The following is a 14,277-nucleotide window of genomic DNA, read 5'->3' as shown; positions in this document are numbered from 1 at the left end:
GAGTTGACTAAGCTGAGTGAGGATGACAGGGAAAGTTTGGAGGCACCTATTACGGATGAGAAATTGAGCCGGGCATTAATGTCAATGGCAAGGGGTAAGGCGCCAGGAGCAGATGGACTACCAGCCGAAATTTACAAAGATATGGAGGAAGTGTTGATGCCCAGATTAAGAGTGGTCTTGGAGGAGGCTAAGAGTAGGGGAATCCTGCCAGCCTCCATGAGAGAAGCCATAATCGTGGTAATCCCGAAGGAGGATAAAGACTTACGGTATCCTGAGTCATACCGTCCAATTTCTTTGCTTACAACAGATGTCAAGCTTCTGCCCGGTGTGTTGGCAACCAGACTCTCAGGTGTTATCTCTAAATTAACACATCCGGATCAGTCCGGCTTTAAGCCCGACAAGTCTACGGCAATTAACTTGAGAAGGCTTTCATGAATGTACAGCTGAGTGCTCATAACTGTGGCCAGAGAGTTACTGCATCCTTAGACGCCCATAAGGCTTTCGACAGTGCAGAATGGGGGTATTTGTGGCAGGTGACAATTTGTGTCCTGGGTCAAACTGCTGTATGCGCAGCCAGTGGCTAGAGTTGGGTCGAATGGAGAGTTTTCTCGTACAATTAAGTTACATAGAGAGACAAGACAGGGATGTCCACGCTCTCCTCTCCAGTTTGCTTTGGTTGTTGAGCTGTTGGCCGCCAAGATTAGGCAGTCTGCTGAAGTATCTGGGTTGAAGTATGGGTCAATTGAAGAAAAGATAGCATTATAAGCGGACGACATACTGCTGTTCCTGAGCGATCTACATGTCTCATTGGGAAATGCTATTCGGCTTATTGAAAGATTTGGAGCATTGTCAGGGTTGAGGATAAATTGGAATAAATCAACTCGGATTAAGGTAGATGACGTAGGGGATGAGATGGGAGATGTCGCGGAGGGAGGCAGACAAAGTGGCTGATCAATTCAAATATTTCGAGACATGGATCTCTATGCCGATTAGATTACTTGCATAAGAGTTTGACTCCCGTGTTGGGGGTTCTTAAGGCAAAAGTAGGGGCATGGTCTAAATTGCACTTGTCAGTGGTGGGCCGAGTCAATCCTATTAAAATGATTCTCAAGCCTAAGATAATGTATGTTCTCCATAACTCAACCTATTTGGATACCACGTGGGAAATTTAAGCTGATTAACTCCTTATTTAGGAATTTGGAGTGGGGGAAGCAGCACCCCCATATTAGGTTGGAGACGCTTCAGAGACCTGAAGGAGGTTTGGCTTTGCCTAACCCTGAAATATACTTCCTGGCAGCTCAGTGCCAGCAATTGAAGGGCTGGGAACGTCCTGATGGAGAGACCACGCTCCTGAAGCAAGACCTTGTCGGCTGAGAAAGTCCGCAGCCCAATTGTCTACTCCTGGAATGTTAACGGCCGATATGACCGAGTGGTTGTGTTCGGCCCAGCGAAGGATGTATTCTACCTCACGCATTGCCGCTCTGCTGCGGGTGCCCCCCTGATTTATATAAGCCACTGCTGTGGCATTGTCCGACTGGATACGGATGGGGCGACCTGCAAGGAGATGATGGAACCGCTTTAGGGACAGCCTGATCGCCCGTATCTCCAGGATGTTGATTGGAAGACGAGATTCGTGACGAGTCCAGGTTCCTTGCACAGAGTGATAGCGAAAAACCGCTCCCCAGCCTAGTAGGCTGGCGTCGGTGGTGACTACCAGCCAATAACCGGGAGGAAGGACCTCCCTTGGGGAAGAGAGGATTGGGGCATCCAACATTGGAGTGTCTGCCTGACCCGAGGGGAGAGGGGACACAGTTGGTCGAGGGAAAACAGGCTCCCATCCCATGTGTAGTTGCGCAAAAGGAATCGCTTCCATTGCAGCCACCATTTTTCCCGAGAATCCTCATGCCGAAACGGATGGAGCAGGGGAACGGCCGAAGAAGCTTCCAGACCCCCTGTTGAAGAGCCAGGACCTTGTCCCGAGGAAGAAGCACCAACCCTAGGGACGTGTCCAGGGTCATGCCCAGGAAGGAAATCCGTTGAGCTGGAAGAAGGGATGACTTCTTCAAATTGATCAACCAGCCCAGCCGAGAAAGAGTATCCAAGGAAATGCGGACGAACTCCTCGCAGGCTCGGAGTGATGGGCCTTTGACCAGTAAGTCGTCTAGATAGGGGAGAAAAACTAAACCCCGAGAATGCAGAATGGCCATGACAGCCGCCATGACCTTTGTGAAAACTCTGGGGGCTGTGGCGAGGCCGAGAGGCAAGGCCCTGAACTTAAAGTGTTCCTCTCCGACGGCGAAGCGGAAAAACCTTTGATGAGGCGGAAAGATTGGGATGTGGAGGTATGCATCTCGGATGTCGATGGATGCTAAGAATTCGCCGTGTTCCATCGAGGCAATGACGGAACAGAGGGATTCCATCCTGAAATGACGGACTTTGACAAATCCGTTTAAGAGCTTTAGGTCCAGGAAGGGCCTTACTGTTCCATCCTTTTTGGGAACCATAAACAGGTTTAATAAAAACCATGGAATCTTTCGTCCACTGGGACAGCGATGATGACTCCGTCTTGTCAGAGCGACTGGACGGCCTGGGAAAAAGCACGGGCGCGTCTTCCCGCTTCGGGAGGGCGGGCAGCGAAAAACCGGGTTGGAGAGGGGGCGGGGGGAGAAAAAATTGATTTTGTAACCGGAGGACACCAGATCCCTGACCCACTCGTCGTGAACGACGGCGAGCCAGGCATGACGGAACAAGAGAAGGCGTCCGCCAACTTTGCTGGTGTCGACCGGACGATAATGTGAGTCATTTGGAAGATGATGATTGGGGTCTGGATCCTCTGGACCTAGATTGTGTGGAGCGGCCCCTCCAGGAATGGTTGGGCCCGTATGAAGCCTGAGGGCTCTTGTCTCTGGCGGCGCGGCGTCCCGCACCAGGGGAACTGGCCAATGAATGCCATGAGTAGGAGCCACGAAAGGGCCGAAACCGGGCCTGTGGCTGCCGTTGGAACGGTTGTCTAAATCTCTGCTGGGGAAGGGAAGTACTTTTACCTCCCGTAGCGTCGGAAATCAGTTTGTCCAGTTTTTCACCACAAAGACGGACACTGAGATATGGCAGAGATGTGAGCGACTTTTTAGATACGGAGTCCGGTTGCCAATTCCTCAGGCATAGCGCTCTCCTAATCGCCACAGCGTTAGCAGCCGTAAGTGCCGAGCAGTTAGCTGCGTCCAGGGAAGCGTTTACTAAGTAATCGCCAGCCAAGGAGATTTGATTTGCAAGCTCCGCTATGTCAGGAGAAAGGTCGCTGTTTTCGGAGATCAGGAGAAAAAGGATATTTGGACTCAAGAGATCTCTGGCCCTGAAAACGTTTGTCTGGATGCTCCCTATGGCGCTGGACTATGGCCTGGAACTCCGGGTGATTGGCAAACACCCTGTGAGTGCGTTTAGTCCTTTAGAAGGACACAGGGTTATCCGTACTGGAAGTCGCAGGTTCCTCGTCGACCTGAAGGGACTGGTTGACGGCCTCAATGAGACTATCTATAGTGCTCTGATAACCTGGCGACTCCAGATCTAGAGGCCCATCGGACTCAGGATCAGAGTCCTGGTCGGAAGAGGTGCCTGGGGAGCGAGAGCGGGAAGCGGAGCTACCAGACGCCGAGGCACCAGAAGGCCTGGAAGACGAGCTACGGACGCGCTTCCTAGATGGCCGCTTGTGCTTAGAATGAGAGCGGCCCCTGCCGGCTGAAGATTCTGCAGCCGTAGGGGGGTGCTCCTGAATAGCCGGATCAGTGGTCCTGCTCCTGGTAGGATCCTGAAGGGACTCAATAGCCTTAGTCAAAGAAGCCATAGACTGCGAAAGTGACAAAGCCCACTCAGGGGGACTGGTCACCGCGGGCTCGTTTGCAGCGGGGGGCTCCTGAGCGCTTTTAGGGTCACAAGCATTACAGAGCGGGGCAGTATGTCCGCTTGATAGCGCAGCCTGACAGGAGGTGCAAGGAGTAAAGAACACTGTATGCGTTTTTGCAGATTTTTTGTGTTTAGGCAGAGACATGTTGTCTGGTAATCTCCGTGCAGGCTGTGCAGCCAGTAAAAACGGAGCACTGTGCAGCCAGTAAAAACTGAGCACTTTGTAGAGCGGAGCCTGCAGAGGGATGGGAGCTGTCAGCGTGCAGTGCACGTACCCAGATCCTGTGTCCAGATGCCGCACTGAGACCGGTGAGGAGAAGTGGCGTTGAGATCCCCCTGTTGTAGGCAAGATGGCCGCCGAGAGCTTGGAGGGCGCTTCTCACAGTGTGCGAGAAGCGCTGAAGCGGTGGGCGGGGCCTCACACGTGACGCACGCTGTGGGCGGACCGCGGCCTACCAGAGCCAGAAGCCGGGGACTAAATTAGCGGTGCCCAGCCGCGAGATGCGGCCGAGCTTGCGGTGCGCTCGGGAGCCCCCCCTTAACCCAGCAGACTCACCGCTAGAGATCCTCTTCAGGTGAGGTATGATGGGTGATGCAGTCCACCTTGATCCAGCACCCTATTGATGAGGAGCTGGAGAGGGACTGGGAAGCTCCTTGCTGCACCGCTATTCTTTTAGTGGTGGAGCAGAGGGAGGGCGGCCGGACAATACTCCAGGAAGACAGCCTCTGTGTATCCTAAGGGTTCGCTCCCCTAGGATTTCACAGGGCATGTCCATGGCCGAGCATCCCACGTCGCAGGAAAGGGTACGGGGAGTAAACTCGCCGTGCTCACCTGTTGGTGTTTCGGGGGAGATCGGACCCCTTAAAAGGGTCCGTCGCCCCCTTCATCCTCTTGAGAAAAAAATAAGAATAAAAATAAAAACAAAATAAAAACATCTGGAAAGAAACAGACGCAGTGTGCCTCCTACGGACACTAAGCAAGAACTGGTATTATCTGGAGCCAGTGGGCGGTGTATACTGCAGATGAGGAGCTAACCTTTTTTTGTATTTACTTAGTGTCAGTCTCCTAGTGTCAGCAGCATACACCCACGGTCCTGTGTCCCCCAATGAGGCGATGGAGAAAACTGAAAATTGTAAAAAAAAAAAGAAAGAAAAAAAAACAAACATACAGATATTAAAAAAGTGAATTTGAACCTGGTGGACGTACATACCTGAAGCTTTATCCCCACAGACCACACAAAGTTCCACTACTGGTTTGTTTAAATTCTGGTCTATGCACTGAGCATCTGACAAAATCTAGAATAACGGATATATAAAACACACAACATGAATTCAATTAGTAAAACACCAGAAGAATAAATGTCCATCAAGGGCGATAGAGGGATTAGACGGACGAGGGGAAGGGCCACAAGCAAAACCACAATGCATGATCGACTCTGCTCACAAAAGAGCTCAATTATCCTTTCTGATCCCAATTGTCGATTCTCAAAAAATGTGGTAATTCAACAAAATATCTTCATATCTCACAAATAAATGAAGATGTAACTATTATTGATTTATTTTACTTACCACAAAATAAATAAATTATATATATATATATATATATATATATATATATATATATATATATATATATATATATATATATATTTATTTTTTTTTTTAAATTTGTTTTATTAGTAGTAAATTAGAAAAAGGACAAGTAAAATGTTATAGTATTTTTCTGGGAGGACAGAAAGTTTGGCTTTTACCTGAATGTGCTGTGCGGAGACATCAGGGCTTGAAATGAAAAGCTGATTGACACCAGCAGCGTCAGGAGTGGTTAGGTAAACCTTGCCTTGACTGCTGTCTTGCCTTGCAAGGATCACTTTGCTTGGGGATGAATCATTATTAGCCAAGATGAACCTTTTGCTTGCCCCACTTTGATCAACGGCTGTAAGAATTTGGATTTTCTGACCTGTCTGCTGATCTGTGACAAACTAAAGACATACATAACAAAAGTATTAAAAAAGTTTTACACACATCTTGAGATCAGTAGTAATTTTAAAAGATTTCTGCTGATTTTTACCTCAATACAACAAAAATGTTTAAGGAATCAAGCCATGCAAGGAAAACATAACAACCAGTCCTGAAAAATGAAAGTGTTCATTAAAGGAAAGGGAGAACATGAAAGCAACACCCACAGCTATGACAAAAAATTAAAAAAATTAAAAAAAAGACCAAGATCTTACATTCCTCCCCCATTTTAGCAGTTTTTACTTATTTAGACCAGAAAGTATGGGGAAGCAGCTGTAAAAGAATAGACATGACAGTATTAATATCATTACGTGTTGAGTTCATACAGAAGGTGGGCAGAGGAGCAGGAAATCAGAGAGAAGGTGATATAATCCTGTAGAGCCTAGTACCCTGCAGAAACATGGGTTACCACCTGTAGGGTAAGGACCTATAGCTTGCAGAGCACTTTGTTAAAGTCCAAAGCTTTATGGGAAATTAAAATACAAAAACATAATGAATACCATTAAAGTTGATACACATAAAAGTCACTGTCTACATTCTTCAATATTGAAAATGCAAAGCCAAGAAGGAAAAAAAATGAATGGAATTTTGAATATCACAGGATCGATGGACATGTTAATAATATGCAAACAATCAAAAAAGGGAAATGTTTTCAAAACATCTCTATTTATCCAGTCTCCAGAATACACGCACTTATACACCTCGGCATGCTATCAATGAGGTTATTAATGGTTGTCTGAGAAATGTTCTGCTGGATTGAATGCGCTTGGGCACACAAATCATCAAAATCCACGACTGGCAGCTCCCTTTGTAATTGTTGACCAATGATGTCCCAGATGTGCTTGATGAGAAACACGTCCAGAGAGTTGGTAGAACATTTAGGCCTCACAGGCTGCTCAGAGTAATACAAGTAACAAGCGGCCACATGCTCCACTTTGGAGAAATGGCCGTACCACTGGTTCTACAAATAAATCAATGTAGCAGTGAGCTGTTATTGTACCTGGAATGAAGAATGGAGGGCTATATAATGCCACCCCAACCATAATCCCAGTAGTAGGACCGGTATGACATTCCATCGTGAAGATCTCTCCATAGTGCTTCCCACATGGCCTCATGACCATTGAAGAATGGTGCGTAGTGATCCTTTCTGCGCTGTAAGTGAAAGAAGACATCACATATCTAAACCTAACATGTCAGTCTCTACAGAAACCATCAGAAGGCGTTTGCAAAACACTGGGCTACAAGGTATTCAAGTGACTTCATGTCACTGCCCTTAAAGACTACCATGGTGCACAGCAAGAAGGCAACAGAAGCCGAAATGTATGTCTAGCCTCTTCAGTGATGATCCCACTTTTTTCTTTAATGCGATAATAGCTGGAGATTAGTCTGGAGACCACGTGAGCAACACCACGAAAAGGCCTTTATGAGGGAATGTGAAAGTGTCCCAGGAGTTGTTTTTTAATACAACAACGTTGGCTACATGTTCTCATACTACTATGAGCAGTCTGTTATTTAAAGGGGCTCTCAGCACAAAATAATTGTTGAAACCAAGTACAAGCGATCAGTGCTCCAGGGCAGGGCCAATCTTTTAAATACACATTCCCACTGGCTTGATTTCCATCTATCTCAACCCTTCTATGACCATATGAAGCTAGAGCTGCCAATCAAAGAAGAGAGGCGGAGATAGAGGGAAAACTAGCAGGTAGGAAGGTGTACTTAAATGACTGGATTCACAGTTACGCACGGAGCAGTGGGACTTTGTTTGAATAGTTATTCTGTGCGGACAGAGTCCCTTTAAACATGCCAACATGGCCTGAAGCATCTCTGTCTTGTTTCCTATCGGGCACATATGGGATCATCCATCCGTAACTGCAAAGGGAGCTGCCAGCAGCGGATCTTGATAATCTGTGTGCACAAGTGCATTCAGTGTGGCAGAAACTTCCACAAACAACCATTAATAACCTCATTAATAGCATACATATAGAGTGTAGGTATTTCTGTGCATGGTTCTCATATGCACTACTGAATAAACCGAGAGATTTTGAAAATTGTTTCCATTTTTTTCATCATTTACATATCATGTCTATTCATCCTGCGCTTTTCATATTTCCACGACTTTTACTTTGCCTTGTAGGTTCAAAGTTGAGCAATGTGATTGGCTGGATGAGTCCAGGTATGACAACTGAATGTTGAAAAGATTATAACCGGAGGCCATTGTAACGGTAAAGGCCACAGTGTTCTCCTATCTCCACATTCTGTTATGAAAAAACAGATGCTGCTACCTGTATACGGTGAGGTATGGAGACGCTTGACTCGGATGGAATGAGCTGTATCCTTTGAGTATTTCCATCCACCACTGCTGCATGTGTAACTTCTGACTGTGTGCGAGAAAGCTAAAAATACAATAAATGTCACATTTTATTTGATCTCAATACAACAGAAAACTGAAAGAACCGGTATATAATTACAAAAACGCCAAGTAAAACTCCTTTCTAATGTAAAGTAAAACTTCATCTTAAAAGACCAGGAACACAGGTTTAAAGAGTGTATGTTGATTTCTCATTAAAATTATTTTTATAATTAATTCTAGTAGTTTTCCAACAAACTTTATTGGATTTTAACTTTTTTAAACAGGGAAGGATAGACAGGGAAGGGGAGGGGGAGGGTAAGGGGAGGGATACGAGTGAGGGGAAAGAACCCCTATGAGAATAGGGGAAACAGGCAATCATATAATACTGTAAAAATTTACAAGATAGATGTGGCATCATAAAATAATACATAGTAGATTTTGAGTAGGATAAACGTTAGTCTAGGAAATGATATGTGTAGCTCTCTTAAACCAGAAAAGTATTAACTTTGGAGTTGTGGTAGGCTATAGAATTTAGGCTATGTGTAATGCTATAGCTTAGTATAGCTGAGACAACGTAGTAAAACCCTATAAAATATTAGTATACCATTATTCGCCATAAGTATAGGGAATGTATGAAAACTATGTGTAAACTTGGTTAGATCCGCTTTGACATTACGCAGTAGATTAAAGAGAAAAACCTAGAATAAAAAGGGATGGTTAAGGAATGCACTGACATACGTAATGCAATAAAATTCTAAAGCTGTCCAGTAGACATGAGTATCATGTAAAGGCCTGTCAGCTCCAGGTCAACTCCAGGTGACCTTAGGATCTTGTGGGCATAATGTTCGGTTCAAACACAGGCTGTGACGTGGACTAAACGGAGAGAAGAAAAATGTTCCACTAAATTCTCACTTTGGATTAGGATTTGGACGATGGGCCAGAAGGGGACCCGGGAGGACCTATCCCTGCACGGTCCAGGAAGTTCGCCGCCCCGTCTGGAGAAGTGAAGGTACGCCATTTTGCCGCGAAAAAGAATCTTAGGCTGGAGAACCGGTGCCAGTTGTACTGTATTCCAGCCTGCTGCAATCTAAGGGTGATGTGCTGAAACGATTTTCTTTTTTGTAGAGTATCCTTACATAGGTCTCTGTAGAAGGTCAAGTGACTATATGGGGAAGAGAGGAATCTTGATTCCCTAGCGATGTCAAGCAGAGAGTCTCTTAGCCAGTTGGGATAGAATGAGACGATAACATCTGCGGCTAAATTTGACGGGAGAGAAGATGGCCTGGGTATTCTAAAGGCTTTCACCACTAGATTTTTCCCTTTTGTATCGGGGAGCAGGTAAGAAACCATAGAGGCGACAGTCTCCCAGCTGAGATTTTCCCACCGATTCTGGGATTCCTCTGACTTTTAGGTTATTTTTTCTTTTAAAGTTCTCGAAATCTGTTAAGTTGTTCTTAAATGAGACTATTTCCTTCTCTTTTTTTTAATTTAAATAGATTTTTATTAACAATATAAAAAAAGGAGAACAACAGAATGCCATTTACATTGCATTATATCAGATACACATTTCTTACTTTAATAAACCCCAACATTACCCCAACTACCCCCCTCCCCCATAAGACAGCTCAGTCTCAATCTCCACCCCACCGAGGCATTATCTGCCTCTTGTAATTTATCCTCTTCCAGGTCTTAGGAAACACGACGCCTATACTCCTCAATCCAAATCAAGCCAAGGAGACCATATTTTATTAAAGAGTTCTATTTTCCCCCTTTTACTGTACACCCCCTTTTCCAATTTTAGACCATGTTGAACATATTGGAGAAATTCCCTTCTCACAGGTGGTTCCGCGTTTATCCAGTTTCGTGCTATTACTTTCCTGGCCATGTAGAGTAGCCTAGCAATTGCAATCTTCCAAGTATTGTCAACTCCAATTTCTTCCACATATCCCAGCACACATACTATCGGGTCTCTAACAACTCTGCACTTATACGCTGCTTCAACTCGGCTCAAAACCACCACCCAAAAGGCAGCCAGTCTCGGACACGTCCACATCATGTGATATATTCCTGCCTTCTCACTCGCACACCTCGGACACCCAGAATTGGCACGCAATCCCGCTTTGTATAACACTTCCGGAGATTTATATACCCTATGCAAAATGTATAGCTGCGAGAGCCTATATGGTTCACTCAAGGATAGTCGCGGAACCCACTCCATCACCGATTCCCAGGTTTCATTTTCCATCGGCCCCACTTCTCTCTCCCACTTAGCTCTCGCCTTTATAGGGAAATCTAGCAGAAATGTGTGCATAAGGTCCTTATACAGAGTGGAAATAACTCCCCTTGTAGTACCCTCACCACACACATACTCCAACACTATATCATCTTGAACCCTGATATCAGCCTTCTTATTCTGAGCTCTAAAGGCATGTCTCATCTGCGCATACTGATATTCCCCTGTGGATCGCAAACCAAATTCTTCCTGCAATTGGGAAAAGGACTTCAGCTCCTGCTGCTGGATTATCTGGTGAACAAAGCAAATTCCCTTATTCTGCCATTCCATCAATCCTCCCAGAGCCTCAAAATCCTTTAAGTTGTGGTTAGACCATATCGGTGTGAATTTAGTCAACCCTGTAACCCCACGAATCTGCCTTAATCTATTCCATAATTTACGAATCAGGAACAGGGTTGGGTATATTTTCCCCAGCGCGCCCAATGAGCCATCCTCCAAACACCTGGCCATCGGTCGTCGGTCCGTCACCTCTTCCAATAGCTGTTGTACTGCACTGGATGACGCCCCTCGCGCCCAGCCCTTCAAATGCTGGCTCTGGGCCGCAAGGAAGTATATTTCCGGGTTGGGCAAAGCCAAACCACCATCTTCCTTGGGTCGTTGAAGCGTCTCCAAGCTAATACGTGGATATTGTCTACCCCATATCAAACTTCTAAAGAGGGCATTAATCTGCCTGAACTTCCCCCGAGGGATCCAAATTGGTGCGTTATGCAGAACATAAAGAATTTTGGGCATAAGGACCATTTTAATAAGGCTTACCCTACCGACGACCGATAGATGTAGCTTATTCCAGGCGTCTACCTTTGCCTTGAGTACCCCCATAACAGGAGTCAAATTTCTTTGCAGAAACTCCGCCACCGGCACCGAAATCCATATTCCAAGATATTTAAATTGGGAAACCACCTTCAGCCTCTCATCCCCAACATCCTCACTCACATTCTCTCCTACGTCATCCACTCTAAAAAGAACCGTCTTATCCCAATTAATTGTTAGTCCCGACACAGTACCAAATCTCTCAACAATTTCAACGGCCCCTCTTAGTGAATTGTCTGGATCCTCCAGGAACAGCAAAACATCATCCGCATATAACGCTATTTTTTCCTCTACTTTGCCATACCTAAACCCAGGGACCCCATCCGACTGCCGAATCTTAGCAGCAAGAGGTTCTACAGCCAACGCGAACAGGAGGGGTGAAAGCGGGCATCCCTGCCTAGTACCCCTAGCCAGCCCTATAGGACGAGATAGCTCCCCATTTACTCTAATTCTGGCGGATGGTAATGAGTACAACAGCTGTATCCAGGCCACAAACTGCGGGCCAAACCCCATACATTCCAGCACCTGCCAGAGGTACCCCCATTCGACGCTGTCAAACGCCTTGTGTGCATCTAGCGATACAATCACTCTTCGACCACAGTTATCAGACTCTACCTGCAAATTTACATATAACCTCCGCAAATTGATCGCCGTTGATCTATCCGGCATAAAGCCAGATTGGTCCGAATGCACCAGACTCGCAATAACACTAGAGAGGCGGAGAGCCAACACCTTGGCCAGAAGCTTGACATCAATTGTTAGTAAAGAAATTGGGCGGTACGACTCCGGTTTCCCCAAGTCCTTATCCTCCTTTGGAATGACCACTATTATGGCCTCTCTCATAGAGGCTGGCAAGCGCCCACAAGACCTAGCTTCCTCCAATACCATTTTTAATCTAGGAATCAACACTTCTGCCAACCCTTTATAGATCTCAGCGGGTAACCCATCGACCCCAGGCGCCTTCCCATTGGCCATAGACATCAATGCCCGACTCAATTCCTCCTCAGTGATAGGGGCCTCAAGGCTCTCCCTATCTGCCTCACTCAGTCTCGGCAAATCCAGACCTTCCAAGAAAGTCAGTGCATCCTCGACCGATTCACCAACCCGAGAGGAATACAAATCTGCATAGAAGTCCGCAAAGGCTCTCAAAATTTCAGGTGTTTCCGTTATTTTACCTCCACTAGCAGAATCCAAAGAGTGTATATATGAAGAACCTCTCTGAGCAGCAGCCACTACCGACAGCATATGTCCCACTGTTTCTCCCTCCTGATAGAACAATACCCTTTGGAAATCTCGTTTCCTCTCAGCTTTGCCTAGCAGAATTTTTTCCAAATGATTTTGTGCGTTTTTCATTCTTCTCTCTGCCTCAGGGGTTCCCAGTGTGGCCATCCCATCCTCTGCTTCCTTCAACTCCTCAACTGCCGCTTTTTCTACCTCTCTCGTCCTCCGCTTACACCTACTAATGTCCCTAAACAGTAGTCCCCTCAGGTACGCCTTCATTGCATCCCAAATTGTAAGAGCGTCGGCGCTTCCATCATTTAAGAGAAAGAATTCCGCCACCTCCCGTCCTATACTTTCCAACTCAATACTCTGTAACCAATTAGGATGAATCTTCCATTCTCTCCCACTTAGCGAGCGAGCCCCCTCCAATCTAACCTCTACTTCAATTGGACTATGGTCCGACAAGGCCCTTGGCAGATATCTCACCTCCCCAACCAATGTGTCCAAAATCCTGTTACCCAGAGCCATATCAATCCTAGAGAGTGTGGCATGTGCCGGTGAATAACATGAGTACCCTCTCTCCCCCACATGTCTAACCCTCCACAGATCAATCAAACCTATCTCCTGTATATAGGTGCCAAATGTTGTTATGTGTCCCTCCGACCTATTCTGAGTATTTTTATTTTTATCCCAATATTCATCACAGATGTTATTTAGATCTCCGATAATTATTAACGGTGTCGGTCCCCATTTTTCCACTCGCTCCATTACTTCTCTAATCTTCCTGCTAGAGTAGGGAGGCGGAATATACATCGCGGCAACACACAGCATCACTCCATACAGTATACACCGTAATAGTACATACTGTCCCTCCACGTCCACATATACCTTCACCTCCTCATACTGAACTCCCGCTGGAACCAAGATTGAGACTCCTCTTGCATACGTGGAGAAGGTAGAATGATATCCCCTCTGGATCCATCGTCTATTCAAAACATCCACTTTTTCCCTTACCAAATGCGTCTCCAGCAAGCATATCATTGAGGCCCTTTGGTCTCTTGCATATTGCAAACACGCAGCACGTCTAGATTTCTCCCCTAGGCCTCTCACATTCCAGCACAAAATCTTAAAACGGGTCCCCATCACTTGGCTCATCTTCACTATAAGTATCATCAATTTTGAGCTCAGGCTGTCTAACTACCCTCCCCCCCCCCTCCCAACTCCCCCTCCCACCCTTCCCCCCTCACATCTAACCATTCCACCTCTTTCCAAGAGTGGGGCATCATCGCCCATAGCGAACACTCCGTTTGGCATTACCTTCCCAACCCTCCTCCCACCACTGTACATAACAGGATTTCAGACATTTTGAAAAATAACGTTCTCAAAACATTTTAACTTAGAATTATTTGCACACACAAGAAGTCTGCATAAACTTAAAATATGTCGCAAACCCTTCCTCCCCCTTTCCCAGCAGCCATTACACCATCCCTTTAACTTTAACTGGATATAATCCAGCTCCCTTCTTCCCCCCCCATACCCCTTGGCTTGTCAATCACATGACTCTTTTCCAACTGACAGATAAGTAAACAACTTCAGACTCTTCCCACAGTTTCAGTCTCCTTTTCCTTTAAGCTTTTTAGCATTAATATCGATCCACTGGGTAGCGTCCTCCGGCTTCTGGAAAAAA

General features: G+C 46.0%; 1 protein-coding gene across 2 annotated transcripts in view; it reads right to left on the bottom strand.

Moving 5' to 3' along the window:
* NR2C1 (nuclear receptor subfamily 2 group C member 1) overlaps window positions 1-14,277 on the bottom strand; it is a 101,432-nt gene that overhangs the window by 48,606 nt on the left and 38,549 nt on the right. For both annotated transcript variants that reach the window (XM_069764726.1, XM_069764728.1), the window contains exons 3-5: window positions 8,199-8,309; window positions 5,652-5,879; window positions 5,112-5,196 (exon numbers count right to left, since the gene is read on the bottom strand). In XM_069764726.1, coding sequence (XP_069620827.1) covers window positions 5,112-5,196; window positions 5,652-5,879; window positions 8,199-8,309 — 424 coding nt within the window. The remainder of the gene's footprint in view (window positions 1-5,111; window positions 5,197-5,651; window positions 5,880-8,198; window positions 8,310-14,277) is intronic.

Source organism: Ranitomeya imitator, chromosome 4 (assembly GCF_032444005.1).
Source record: "Ranitomeya imitator isolate aRanImi1 chromosome 4, aRanImi1.pri, whole genome shotgun sequence".
Classification (NCBI taxonomy): domain Eukaryota; kingdom Metazoa; phylum Chordata; class Amphibia; order Anura; family Dendrobatidae; genus Ranitomeya; species Ranitomeya imitator.
This window is presented reverse-complemented; position numbering and strand designations above follow the sequence as displayed.